Genomic DNA, 13,019 nt, shown 5'->3' with positions numbered 1-13,019 from the left:
GCATGTTTAACATGTCTGGAGCAGCAGGACTCCTACATCCTCCACATTTTTAAAAAGGGCTTGAATGGAAATCTGCTCAGAGAAAATAAAGTTTAACAGAAGCTTTAATGGAAATATGTACATGATATTTAACATTCAGATATGCACAGCACATGCACAGCAGCCCCAGTTCTATACATTTTCACAGAAATGATCCCTCTTTTGGTATCTGGCCAGTCCTTTAACACATTTGGTGTTAACCACAAAATGTGAATAGCTCAGACAACCAGGTAAGCTATCCTCACTGGGTTCTCCACATTGTTTCTCCTCCATGACGAGATATGCATTTGTAATACATAAACCATTGCAGAATTAATTATGAGAGGTAGAGCAAGTGATCCGCCGACAGGAAGAGCAGTGGTGCGATTCCCAGCTCCTCCTGGGCAAAATCCTGAACCCCAGATTGTGAATGCGTTAGATTAGGTCCTAATGGGCAAACAGCCATCAGAGTATGACTGTAGAAGATGTAGTGTAAAGCACCTTGAGTGATTCCAAGGACTACAAAACTGCTATATATGCAGGTCCATTCATTCTTCCTCTGAGGTGTGTTGTTTGCAGTGCTGCTGGAGGAACTCCTCCACCTCTCCTCTTCGTGCCAGGCTGTTGGCTTTTCCTTGGAAACGTCCGTTTTTCCCTGCCCCCTTCCCTTGGAGCATCTCTAACACCCTGGGGAGCGCAAAGAATTTAGACCGGGCACCAACCTACATCAACATTTTGGGAGCGAAATAAATGTGGCTTCACTTACCGCGGCCCCATCTCAGCCACTTGTCCACTTGGTCCAGCCAGGACAAACAAACCAGGTCCCTTCTCCTCTCCAACAGTCAGGAAAACCAAAGTTTCCTAAGAGCAGACAAAACTAGGCTTTAAAAAAAAACGCCTAACCCTAACAGCTAAAACCAAGAAGCAAGCAGACGGGTTGCAAGCTTACCTCTGTGTTTATTTCATTGGCGATGATATTCATGAACTCATTGTCGCCCTCTTTTCTGTAAAAAGAAAAAAGACCATTTCCTTTCTGAAATACTCATTGATGCTTGTACTCTATACTGTAATGCAGTACATACAAATAAGCCCCCTGAGTGTCTTACTTGTGCAAGCTGAAGAAGTTGCCTCTCCGGGGGTCGTTCTTAAAGTTCTGTGAGATGAGGACAGCCATGTCTCGTAGCAGGCTGAGGTTAGTCTGCCCAAGACATTTGAATAATGGTTAGGGACTCTATGTGCAAAACACATAGAAGAAGACATAACTGAGGACATTTTCTTACTTTCTGTAGAAGCTTAGCAGACTTCTGCAACTTATCGACTGCCTCAACGTGCTCATCGGGTCCAGTTCTGTTGAACAAGAAGGACTTTTTTCACTTCAAACTTCAAGGATGAGTTTAACTCACATTGGTGATGTTTGATGAGTCAGACTTACTTCAGGAGAGACACCAGTGATCGCTCTGTGCTGTAGCTTTTCTCTGCATACTTCAGTACCCTGTTTCCCGCCAGGAATATCAGGTTGGTTTTGTTTTTCTTTCCTTTCTCAGTTCCTAGTAGCTTTATTGCCTAAAATTCAGATAAAGAGAAATGTCACATTACAAGAAACTGTGTTACGTTATGTATAAGTCAGATCAGGCAACATCTAAGGGCGTATGTGTGAAGTTGAACCTGTAAGTGACTGAGGTTGGACACGTGGGTTCCACAGCATGTGTTGGCATCGATGCCCTCGATGTCTACAATCCGAATGGGCCCCGCGTGGTCATCTGGCAGCCCTCGACTCCTCACCTGGTTCACACATTCATCATTTACGTTGAACCAGTGTCTAAGACATGACTGTGTTTTACCACCAGTAATATCTGCATAAACACCTTTTCTACAGCGGGATCGTCCAGGGAGAGGAGCTGAACCGTGACGGGGACGTGGACTCTGATCTTTTCGTTTACAGCTTCCTCCAGGGCGAGGAGCTGGTCAGGCTTCACAGAGGAAGTGTCCAGTTCAATGGTGCTTCTCTGGCGTCCTAGTTCCCTAGAAACAAGAACAATGGAGAAGAGAGGTAAACCCAAGTTCTTCTGGTTAAAGAAAAGCGGGTCTGTGCTGTGCAGTGGTGACGTACCAGGATGTGGTCTTGTATCCAAACATGTTGTCTGCCAAAGCTGTAATCAAATGTTGACCTAAGAGCAGGAGGAAAATGATCCTAGCTTAGAACAAGTGTGTAATGACAACAAATGACAGTCCCTGACTTTTTTCATTGCGTTACTCACCCGAGTGCTGCTGCATGTGATCAAACCTCCTCTCCCATTCCAGCTTCACTTGCACCTCCTGACCCACCTCCAGAGGTGAGCCCACAAAGTGCAGGGCTTCAGGTCCCTGCCTCGTCACCCTCAGGACCGGGACGTCTCCAATCAGCCCACGGTCATCTGGCTGAGGGAGGGACAACATGAAACTCTAACAATATCACGTAGTATGGCTTTTTGGGTGACTCTGTTTAACTTCTGACACACATGTACGTGCAGATGTGCAGTGGTCATTAAAGTAGCATGATTTTTCATCTTACTTGGCCGCCTCCTTCAGGGAACAAGATGGTGTCTTGAAGCTTGACATTGAAGCCTTTAAGAGTTTCTTTCTTTCCATTGACTTCATGTTTGAGCTCAGCTGGGCAGCAGGACACTACACGAGTAACAAACTAACAGGAAAACCGTGAGGAACCGTGAGTAAGATAAAGTTACTGTGTTCATGTTTGAAATAAATCTAACGTTACAATGAGTTTAGGTTGACAACATGGACATGCTTGGTTTACTATGAATACACATTGTCAAATGATATACATCAACAGATAGCAGACGTGCAGAGCCCTAACATAAGGTTCACACAGTGGTCCGTTAGTAGAACTCGCTCGTTCTCCCACTGACGTCGGTTAGCAAACATGCTAATCGCTTTAGCAGAGAATTAATGTTACATTTGGTGTTTCCGCTTCCTGCTAAACAATTCGGCGCTGATAAATGGTCTCCTACCTCTTTCATATAGCAGTCTCGCTGACACTGAAAAGCCATTCTGGAGTGTTTAGCGGGTAAAAGCTCGAGCTAATGTAATGCAAGACAACACTCGGATGACCGCTGTCGGCCAAGTACGGCTAGCAACCCGGTCCAAACTTCATTAACTCACACGGATGGCTTCTAAACGCTTTTTGTTTTGCAATTTGATGGCATGACATAAAAACAAACAAAAACATCTGTTGTTTGTTCCTGTTTGCACAAGGTACTTTACACTGTCTCTCGTCTTTGTTAATAGTGTATTTACTGCTGTGCGTAAAATAATGAATGAAGCTGGCAGGCACCCTAATTGCTGCTCTACCGCCATCTTCTGGAGAGACTGAAACAAACAACCATGTTATGCCATGTAGTCTAATAACATCAAATATATTACCCCAGGCACCAAATCATAATGACTTTCAAAGCATTGTTGATCATCAGATATTTATTAAAATTGACAATGATATGTCAGCATGCAGTGGACTATAACATGTCAATCAATAATTTGATAGAAAATATCACATGTACAAGAATAGTGTTTTGGAAAATAACATCAAATCATCTTCAAATATTACAAACGTCAGCAAGTCTTCGACACGGGAGAGGGTGTACTGAGTCTCAGTCAGACTGTAAGGCAAGAAGGAAGAACGTGGTCAACATTTAAATGATGGGGAATTATACATAGTTTATTTTAAAAAGTAATCTCTAGAACTAGCAGCACTTACATCACTAAGATCCCCCATATCTGGTATTTTCCCTTTATTACTGGAAGCCATTTCTCGGATCATCTGAGAGAGAGAGAATGTAAATATTTTATAAGCACATGCACAGATTTCAAAGCTCTTTTTTGTTGGTCTTATAACCAGAGACACCCCGTATACTCACATCTGTATATCTATCGTACTCTTCCTTTCCCTCATCTTCTTCGTGCTCCCAGTCCCGCCAGTTATCAAAATCTACAGAAATCCAGCTGGGCTGCAAAGAGAAGGAGAGACAACACGGTTGGGAAGGGAAGCAGTGCCCTGCTTCATAATTGTTGCTGGAGGTCAATTAAATTGCCTACGGACGACCTTAGATGAAGTGTCATTTACACTTGCGCATATTGAGAGACAAGTCACGTCTGGTATTATTTAGTATGTATTCTTCTGAGGCAGCCACACTGTGTTAAGAGTTTTTCAACAGAGGGGTTGGGACCTAACTAGTATCATTTAATTTGAAAATGCTGTGGAGAAAAATAAACTCAATTTAAAATATCACCATTTCTATAGAACCAAGCTCTTAAAAATCAAATACAAATGTTTCTGAGATCATGAGAATGTTTACATCTAAATGTGGGTGACCAAGACTTACCTTAGCTGGATCCTTCTGGAGATGAGGCCACGAATAATCAGGCTTCACCTTCCTTAGCAAGACATTGATGGTGCGGTCATAGACACGTTCTCTGGAGTCCTTTTAAAGTGTTGAAAGGATAACGACACACTTATATTAAACATCCCACTGACTGAATGTATCAGTATGCAACATATAGAATCACTTTGGTGCCTAAAAATCAGATGCTTACATTGAATTGAACTTGTTCATAGAAGTGCAGCTCGTTGTAGAACACGTCATCTGTGTCGTTTTTGCAGCTGTTGTAAAGACAGGACAGGGTTGTCAAGGGAACAATTTAGAACAAAATGTACATCATTTGTGTCCACACATCTCTAAACTCACAAAGGTGTTACACAAGATAGAGACGGAGAGTAAGACAAAGACATTTCAGTGAAACAAAAGGGTACCTATAATTAAACTCACCATAAAATCATCTTATCTGACTGGATATCAACCTGGACATCTTTTGGTTTTTGAACCATGAAGTTGATGGTGACATATTTCTTTCTGTCAAACCATAACGCACGTGCTGGCTGGCTGTTAAGACACAGAGAAATTTTCTGTGAATCAAATATGTGATCATTAGGATTAATAAAAGGCATGTGTTGCCATTGTTAGTACTAAAAGAGAGACTAGCAGCACTTACCTCTCCTCTGGTCTGACAATTTTGGGCTTGTTCATTCTGATTATTGCGCAGTACTACAACAGAAACGTTTGTATTCCTCTGGCTGCCAGAAAGTAAAAAGTGTGTGGCTTTTTGCGTTGGGCTGTGTGGTCTAATGCTGAGACCAGGCCCTGGAGACTATATATAGTAACAGCCTAGCCCCTTCCCCTGCCCGTTATAGCCTGTCAGTGGAACACTCGGGAAAACAGCTGCATTTTCTGGGTTCTCACTTCAGCCACCCCCTGCCCTGGCTGTTGAGATGGTGAAGGTGGGGGCAGGGAGACACAAAACAGATAAGGGTCAGTAGTAAAAACTGATGTAAATTCTACTCAGACTATTTACGGTCTTCTTGTTAGATGCTGAGTTATTCTTTTTTAGTTATTTGTCTTTTTAAATACATTAAGTGATGAGAAAACCAACTCACAATTGTGGAAAAGGCTCATTTATATTTAAATTATTTATATATATATATATATATATATATATATATATATATATATATATATATATATATATATGTAGGTATAAACTCTGTTAAATTCTCGTTAATGTGTTGCAAAACGTAAATTAACTACATGCATTAGAGAGTAGCGCAGGGTCGCCCCCTGCTGGTGTGGAGGCTCACTCCAAAACCGGAAATGCAGTTCTCTGCTCTGTCTGTGCGGGGAATGTGGCGCGAGAGAACCGGGCAACGCTGTGTACATAAACTTCTGCCTGGATTTTATAAAAAAAAATCAATAAATAGTTTTCTTTTGTATTGTATCTTAAGTTTGGAGGAATTTAGCCATTTTGACTACACACCCGCAGGAAGTACCGCTCATCAAGGTGAAAATGCCTCGTAGGCGACAGGTAAGAACAAAAGTAGGTCGCACAAGAGGGTAACGTTAACATTAGCTAAGTTAGCTCCACTCTCCGGATGGGGAGAACGCTCCACCATGTTCCATTCAATAATTTGTCAATTTAACAATGCTAAAACATGGCATTTGTTATGGATACGCTGGGGGTATCATGTATCATTTAACAATAAATTAATACACGAACGCATCAGTTGCCATATTTTGTTTCTGGTTTGTTTCAGTTGACGTTAAGTAAGATAACTAATTAACGTTACATCTCAGTGGGCGGTGACGAGCAGCTAAACCAAATCTAAAACTTCAATTTGAGTATTATTGAAATAAAACGGTGCTTTGTAAGTTGTATACATGCCGAACTTCCCACAGGACCACCACACATCGGTTTGTGTCCATGAAACGTAAATAGTCACGGTAGTGAAAGCACCACTAAGCGCTCTATCTTAAGATGCGAGATTTGTTAATGACGTTTGGTGCCACGGTCTGTTAGCCGTGAGAAAACGGGGAGCTAAGCTAACATGACACGCTAAGCTAACAACAATATTAGGTTGCTGAAGTGCTAACTAGGCTGGATACTTTTTTGTGTAGTTACTACTATGGCTCCTAACTGTTACGTTATTTGTGTAGCTAGTTTGATATTTGAAAAGTACTAAATGCTAACTGTGGTAGAATAAAAACGGTTAGCCGCAAACGTCCACAGCTGTTTAACCTAATACAAACTAAGCTACAGCGGGCTATCAACTGTCTGTGGCCTTTCTCTGAAATAATGACCACCCGTAACCAGCTCTTCTTACACATGCATTACGGTATCCCAGGTTTAGGTTTTTATCATTTATTGGCAAGCTATAAATGATCACTGATTGTGATTTGTAGTTGTGTCTAATTTACACCACTGACACTTGCCATGGAACATCAGCTTCTACATTTGTGTACCTTTTTTATTATGAATTGTGCATTCATGTTTTTCCCCCTGATAGAGACATATGGTCGGGAGTGGTTCAGACGGAACCGAAGACTCTGACTCCTCTGCTGAAAGAGAACAGACCAATAGTTCAGAAAGTGATGGGAACATGCCCAAGAGACAGCGCCTCACCAGAGCCTCCACTCGCCTCAGCCAAAGCTCTCAGGGTTGGCCGACATCCTATGAATAAAATATAACCTTTTTACAGTCGACCGCGTCTACCGCTATTTATTCACCGTGGTGGTTTGCCTCCTTTTGCTTTAGATACTCCGGACTTGAAGCGAGCTGCGGACCACGATGAATCTCCGCCGTTGACGCCCACAGGAAATGCCCCCTCTTCTGAATCTGAGCTGGACATCTCCAGCCCCAACGCCTCCCATGATGAGAGCCAGGCCAAAGATCAAGCCAACAGAGACTCCGACAAGGACCTCTCCCATCGACCCAAGCGCCGCCGCTGTCACGAGACCTACAACTTCAACATGAAATGCCCTACGCCCGGATGCAATTCACTTGGTAAAATCTCTGCCCTTTTGAAAATTTGAACAGTGGAATCCCTTATGATGTATTTTTGTAGACATCCTGTACTATCATACTGACAGTAATATGTTAATATAAATTGGTTCCTTTTTCTTAATTTACGCAGGTCACCTCACAGGAAAACATGAACGTCATTTTGCTGTATCGGGTTGTCCTCTTTACCACAATCTCTCTGCTGATGAATGCAAGGTGAGATGATGATGATATAAGTTACTTCAGCTGTTTCTCTCCTGTCATTAGCTGTGATGAGGATAACCAACACCTGATTATCTTCTGTATGATCACGTTGTTGTTGTTTTTTTGTTAGATTTATTATGCTTGGCTAATTAACACATCTTCCATGATTTATTTTTTCCCTTCATTATGTAATCCTTTTTATTATTTAAGTATACATTGAGTTACATCGGTATTTTACATTAAGAGGTATTTAATATCATGGTCTGAAACAACAGAGAGTAGTCTTATACAATAAGTTAATACGGCCTAGCATCACATGAACATAAATGTTGACAGTTTAACTTAATTATAGGTAAAAGCCATCAGCCGTGAAAAACAAGAGGAGGAAGTGAAGGGGCAGGAAGAAAACAACTCACGGCATGCAACCCGTCACCAGGTACGTCTTTTTGGCATCACATTTATTATGTTTACTTTCTAACAGGAAGCATATGAATGTTACGCAGGCTGCACAATATATCGATTGAGTGTGCAGGTGGGCCGCCGCATGGTCCAATTTGGTGAAGATGTATGTCAAAATACAAATCTAGTTGTTGTTATGCAGCTTTAATATCCAAAAGTGAATGTTTCAATCTTGATTTCAGACACCAACGTTGAAACAGAGCAGATACAAGGAGCAGGTGACTGAGTTGAGGAAGGGGCGAAACTCTGGCCTTCAGAAGGAGCAGAAAGAAAAGCACATGGTACGCTGAAACTCCAACTGGATGTTGTTTACTTGCTGCCGTGCGCTTCGACTCTCACTCCACGTGTCAATATTACAACTGGTCCTCCGTCGTTATGTTTGTATTTTGGACGGTGCATCATCTTATACTCATTCCTCTTTCTGTCTGGCCCGCAGGAGCATCGGCAGACACACAGCAACACCAGAGAGCCTCTGTTGGAGAACATCACCAGTGAATATGATCTAGAGCTCTTCAGAAAAGCCCAGGCCCGCGCATCTGAGGATCTGGTAATCACCGTTTCATATCTCCCATGGGTGTCAAAAGGATTTCATATGATATAAGTATCTCGGGGTGATGCTGAGACCAGCACTGACACCACGTATCCCTTTCTGCAGGAGAAGCTGCGTATCCAGGGCCAGATCACAGAGGGCAGTAACATGATCAAAACCATCCTGTTCGGCCGTTATGAGCTCGACACCTGGTACCACTCGCCCTATCCCGAGGAGTATGCACGCCTGGGTCGCCTCTATGTCTGCGAATTCTGCCTCAAGTACATGAAGAGCCAGACCATCCTCAGGCGGCACATGGTGAGAGTCGACGTGTTTTTGATATGCCATTTTATGCAATGCCAAAACAGTTATTTCAATCGTATATTTTATTTTTTATATCCATTCATGAGTTTTCTAGAGTATGGGTTTCAAATATATGTATTTTACATATGTGTTTATACTCCCCGGGTTCTTAGGAAGTAACACTGATGTGTGTTTTTGTTGCATGTCTTTTCAGGCCAAGTGTGTGTGGAAGCATCCTCCGGGAGACGAGGTGTACAGAAAGGGGGGTATATCCGTGTTTGAAGTCGATGGCAAAAAGAATAAGGTAGGGAGACTCAATGTTGAAGATTATTTTGCCTCTTCTTGTTTTGCCGATGTTTGAAAATGATTTACACACATGGGTAAAGCAAGCCTCACAGTGACTTCTTCCTAACAAGTACCATTTTATCCCATTAGATCTACTGCCAGAACCTCTGTTTACTCGCCAAGCTCTTCTTGGATCACAAAACACTGTACTACGACGTTGAGCCTTTTCTCTTCTATGTCATGACTGAGGCTGACAACACCGGCTGCCATTTAGTGGGATACTTTTCCAAGGTAAATGGAATTATTGATTATATTATAGTTATATTTTGTATGTATACTGTTTTGTATACTGAGGTGACTGGAATGTTTTTCTTTTGTATTGATATCCAGGAGAAGAATTCCTTCCTCAACTACAATGTATCCTGTATCCTGACAATGCCACAGTACATGAGGCAGGGCTTTGGCAAAATGCTCATTGACTTCAGTACGTATTCACTGATTACTCTCATTTTGTATCGAAATGAGGACTGAATGTCCAAACTGTAGCAATGCTCAGTGAAAAATGTGTCATTTCCATGTTCAAAAAGAAAAAAATGCAAACAAAGTTTGAGGCATATGAAGGAAAACACACGTTTCATCAGTTCTTGCTTAGTAAACAAAACGAGCATATTTCATTAGAAATTTAAATTAAGTGATATTTATTCAGGTCTTTTACATTGGATTGTATGTGACGGTTTAGTCAAATACATTATGTTTCAGTTTTATGAGCCATTGCAAAATTCTTCATCTCAGATTTCTTGTTGATTAAATTATCTGTCAATTGGATGTATATATTTTTTGCCGTTTTGGGATGAAATCAACATAATTAATGTTTCCCAGTGTGTTTGCAGAGCATACTGAAATATGGGGTTTTAATGTAAATAGGGTTCTTTTTAACTCTTGCTGGCTTTCCTCTGTGCTTTAAGGCTACCTGCTTTCTAAAGTGGAGGAGAAGGTGGGTTCACCCGAGAGACCTCTGTCTGACCTGGGCCTCATCAGTTACCGTAGCTACTGGAAGGAGGTGTTACTCCGATACATGTGCAATTTCCAGGGCAAGGAGATCTCCATCAAAGGTGAGCCAGAAAACATTGAATTATAGCAGATCGCCCACTTGCTTAGCTCTACCCCCATCAAGATAAAATACCAAATGTGTGGCTTGGTTGGAAAAGGTTTATTAACACATTAAAAGATCCTCTTGAACAAATAACACTCATGCACATTCAAAACATATTTGCTGTTGATGCACAGAGATCAGTCAGGAAACTGCCGTCAACCCTGTGGACATTGTGAGCACCCTGCAGTCCCTCCAGATGCTGAAGTACTGGAAGGGAAAGCACTTGGTGTTGAAGCGACAGGTGAGGTGTCGGCCCATTGGCCTGCGTAGTTCTTTGTTTAAGTTAATCCGCTTTTATTTTAACACATTTTTCTTATTAAGACATTATGTTGACATTATTCTCATATTGAAAAACTAGGAAATAACTTTCTCTTATAATAATGATAATGCTGTGATATCCCTCAGCCCCTCCATGCACTCCTGTCCTAATGCATTTTCCTGTTGAACGGTCTGATAGTAAATGATAGTACCGCAGCATCACCATGTTTGACAGTCCATTTTGCTCCTTTCTTCTTCCTGCTAGGACCTGATTGATGAGTGGAAAGCGAAGGAGATCAAGCGAGGCCATAGCAACAAAACCATCGACCCGAGCTCACTAAAATGGACCCCTCCCAAAGGGACATAAGCACTAAGCTCCTCAGGCTACTGATAAAATCACCTCCAGCCTCACCAGCCACAAGTAGCCTAGACCTGCGAACTGTCAATAAAGACCAGTGTTCATTCTCCTTTTTTTTCATTTTACGTTGCTTTATTTGTCACTGAACTTTTTTCTTCTTTTTTTTTTTACTTTTATATTATAGTTTCATTTAGATTTTAAGCACCATACGTTCCAAGTCCGATGATTCTTGACTTAAACATTGTCAAACAATTAACAGTAGAGAATCTCTTTGTCCTTTTTGTTTTTAAAAGAAACTGCCTCCATCTAATAAGCTTTGAATGTTACATGATATATGGTCCAGTGTGGTGGATAACATGAATGTTTGCTTTGTCCATGCAAAAAAGAAAAAAAAGAAAAGGAAAAAACATATCTGCATTTAGCAGCATTTAACTTGCTGTTATTTTTTATTTCATTCAAGACTGTGCATTTTTAAGATGGTAGTTTTTGTTTGGGCATATTACAATAATTGTTAGCATGAATTGAACCCGTGAGCAGAGTGTATTTTGAGGAGTATGATGTACGGTAACGTCTTCTTTGGTTGGTGTAAAATTGTATAGATCATTATAATGTATACTTCTTTTTTCTTTCTTTTTTCCTTTTTTTTTAAAGCTCCATCAATACAGGATTTGGACCCATTCCTCTGATGAACCTGCCAAATAATGGAATAATAAATTATAGATATTTTTAATTTGCTGAGAATATAAAAAAATGACAACCATACCACTGTAAGGATGCACATAGAAATAAAACAACCTCAGGTTTTTATACTGATACAATCGTACCTTGCTTGTGTGGTTCCTCTGAAACATCGACTGCAGTGGTTGTTGATGGAATTATTCCGGTTAAAGCTTCTGTAAAGAACAGAAAACATTTTAACTCAACATTTCAATGGGACTGTCTTTGCCTTGTACTTTTAATCCTCGCTGTTAAATGTGTATTAGCAATTTGGTATTTTAATATCAATAAAGCTGCTTCGATATTTTAAATACGAGTTAGATTTCGTTTGTTGCTCACCACCACTGGAAATGCTTCGTCCCATCAGGCCCACAAACACCTCTCCTTTGTTTCCTGTAAACGTGAGAAAGACGCTCACTAGGAATTTCATGGTTGAAATCTAATAATAGTGAATTATTGATATTGAACATTATTTTTTTTTAAACAGCCAGTGATACTTACGTCTATTTACTTTGAAAGGTTTCCTTGCACCTGTGAGGGATAAGAAGGAACTAAAGTTAGCCATCTATTTTTAGCCATGCACCAGTCTTTTTCTCTTCATTGCCACACATGTACAATATAATGAGCCTTAGAACATAATTCATTTTAAAATGTTTGTTTTTTTAACGCAGAGATGAGGTTAGAGGCCACCTGAGCGTTTCCCCATTAGTCCGTAGAAACGAAGTGCTTTAGATCTTTTCATCAGAGCTGCCGTCAGTGACTCGACCTGCCAGAAAAAAACATACACTTTCTTCATTGTAGTTAAACAAGAAAACAAGCAATAAAAAACATTCTCATCAATTTGATCTCTCTCACAGAAATGTACGTATAGTTTTGCAAAAAAGAAAAAAGAAAGGTGCGTAGGTGCGTTGAATGATGGATGCTCACCTGCCAGTCTTTAGGTAACCCTCTCTCCTCTTCCTCACTCCAGGACAGTGCCTGATAGGTTTGCACCAAAGCACAAAAAGTCACAAGAACAAGCTGAATCTTCCAGTTATCCATTTCTTGGGAAACGCTTTGGTTCCTCTTCAGTCAAAGTATTTTCTTTTTTTTTTCTTTTTAGCTAAACATACATTTAAAATGATATTGGGCCGATGTGATTCGGTGCTGTTCTGTCTGCCCCGGGTGTATCCAGGGTGCTTTATACCTCTAGCCCCTCCCCTCCATCACACAATTGGGTATTATTGCCTCCCCTGCATGTGGAAACTTCCAGATTTGCTATATTACTAAACTCTGTCCCCAAGTATTTACACATGAAATATCTGACGAAACAAATATTTTATTCATAATAATACATACAATAAATAATAATA

The 13,019-nt window shown here is 40.8% G+C and overlaps 4 protein-coding genes across 4 annotated transcripts; 1 reads left to right on the top strand and 3 right to left on the bottom strand.

Moving 5' to 3' along the window:
* Positions 1–65: 65 nt before the first annotated feature.
* On the bottom strand, positions 66–3,139 carry aarsd1 (alanyl-tRNA synthetase domain containing 1). The gene is made up of 12 exons (XM_084039449.1): positions 3,027–3,139; positions 2,570–2,698; positions 2,277–2,436; positions 2,129–2,186; positions 1,884–2,040; positions 1,684–1,800; positions 1,451–1,581; positions 1,299–1,365; positions 1,125–1,216; positions 968–1,022; positions 785–879; positions 66–705 (listed from the first exon to the last, which is right to left on the bottom strand). The coding sequence occupies exons 1-12, from the start codon at positions 3,063–3,065 to the stop codon at positions 567–569; spliced, it is 1,239 nt and encodes a 412-aa protein (XP_083895575.1). The 5' UTR covers positions 3,066–3,139; the 3' UTR covers positions 66–566.
* Positions 3,140–3,494: 355 nt separating this feature from the next.
* ptges3l (prostaglandin E synthase 3 like) lies at positions 3,495–5,222 on the bottom strand. Its single transcript, XM_084039741.1, has 7 exons — positions 5,062–5,222; positions 4,839–4,952; positions 4,606–4,672; positions 4,395–4,493; positions 3,930–4,019; positions 3,770–3,832; positions 3,495–3,671 (listed from the first exon to the last, which is right to left on the bottom strand). The coding sequence occupies exons 1-7, from the start codon at positions 5,094–5,096 to the stop codon at positions 3,663–3,665; spliced, it is 477 nt and encodes a 158-aa protein (XP_083895867.1). The 5' UTR covers positions 5,097–5,222; the 3' UTR covers positions 3,495–3,662.
* A 535-nt stretch (positions 5,223–5,757) lies between these two features.
* On the top strand, positions 5,758–11,978 carry kat7b (K(lysine) acetyltransferase 7b). The gene is made up of 14 exons (XM_084001891.1): positions 5,758–5,928; positions 6,908–7,058; positions 7,156–7,404; positions 7,535–7,617; positions 7,958–8,041; positions 8,247–8,345; positions 8,501–8,611; positions 8,720–8,911; positions 9,111–9,200; positions 9,332–9,472; positions 9,572–9,665; positions 10,147–10,293; positions 10,469–10,575; positions 10,858–11,978. Exons 1-14 carry the CDS (start codon positions 5,911–5,913, stop codon positions 10,957–10,959), a joined length of 1,668 nt encoding a protein of 555 aa, XP_083858017.1. The 5' UTR covers positions 5,758–5,910; the 3' UTR covers positions 10,960–11,978.
* LOC311008330 (uncharacterized protein) lies at positions 11,591–12,708 on the bottom strand (the record flags this gene model as incomplete). Its single annotated transcript, XM_084001892.1, has 6 exons — positions 11,591–11,641; positions 11,775–11,843; positions 12,007–12,060; positions 12,169–12,198; positions 12,358–12,457; positions 12,595–12,708. The coding sequence occupies 6 exons, from the start codon at positions 12,706–12,708 to the stop codon at positions 11,607–11,609; spliced, it is 402 nt and encodes a 133-aa protein (XP_083858018.1). The 3' UTR covers positions 11,591–11,606.
* Between the last annotated feature and the right edge of the window lie 311 nt (positions 12,709–13,019).

The sequence above is a fragment of the Eutrigla gurnardus genome (genome assembly GCF_963514095.1).
Source record: "Eutrigla gurnardus genome assembly, chromosome: 22".
Taxonomy (NCBI): Eukaryota; Metazoa; Chordata; class Actinopteri; order Perciformes; family Triglidae; genus Eutrigla; species Eutrigla gurnardus.
The sequence above is the reverse complement of the archived record's forward strand: the minus strand, read 5'-3'. Positions and strand labels throughout refer to the sequence as shown.

What these genes read in the sequence shown, in the direction of transcription:
- aarsd1 (XM_084039449.1), bottom strand. Translation starts at nt 3,065, where the DNA reads ATGGCTTTTCAGTGTCAGCGAGACTGCTATATGAAAGAG. An exon ending in GAGACTGCTATATGAAAGAG is followed by an intron (nt 2,699 to 3,026) that starts GTAGGAGACCAT and finishes TTTTCCTGTTAG; the next exon opens with TTTGTTACTCGTGTAGTGTC. An exon ending in TCACTGGTGTCTCTCCTGAA is followed by an intron (nt 1,366 to 1,450) that starts GTAAGTCTGACT and finishes CTTGTTCAACAG; the next exon opens with AACTGGACCCGATGAGCACG.
- ptges3l (XM_084039741.1), bottom strand. Translation starts at nt 5,096, where the DNA reads ATGAACAAGCCCAAAATTGTCAGACCAGAGGAGAG. An exon ending in TCAGATAAGATGATTTTATG is followed by an intron (nt 4,673 to 4,838) that starts GTGAGTTTAATT and finishes TCTTTACAACAG; the next exon opens with CTGCAAAAACGACACAGATG. An exon ending in AGTACGATAGATATACAGAT is followed by an intron (nt 3,833 to 3,929) that starts GTGAGTATACGG and finishes TCTCTCTCTCAG; the next exon opens with ATGATCCGAGAAATGGCTTC.
- kat7b (XM_084001891.1), top strand. An exon ending in TCTCTGCTGATGAATGCAAG is followed by an intron (nt 7,618 to 7,957) that starts GTGAGATGATGA and finishes ACTTAATTATAG; the next exon opens with GTAAAAGCCATCAGCCGTGA. An exon ending in CCCGCGCATCTGAGGATCTG is followed by an intron (nt 8,612 to 8,719) that starts GTAATCACCGTT and finishes CCCTTTCTGCAG; the next exon opens with GAGAAGCTGCGTATCCAGGG.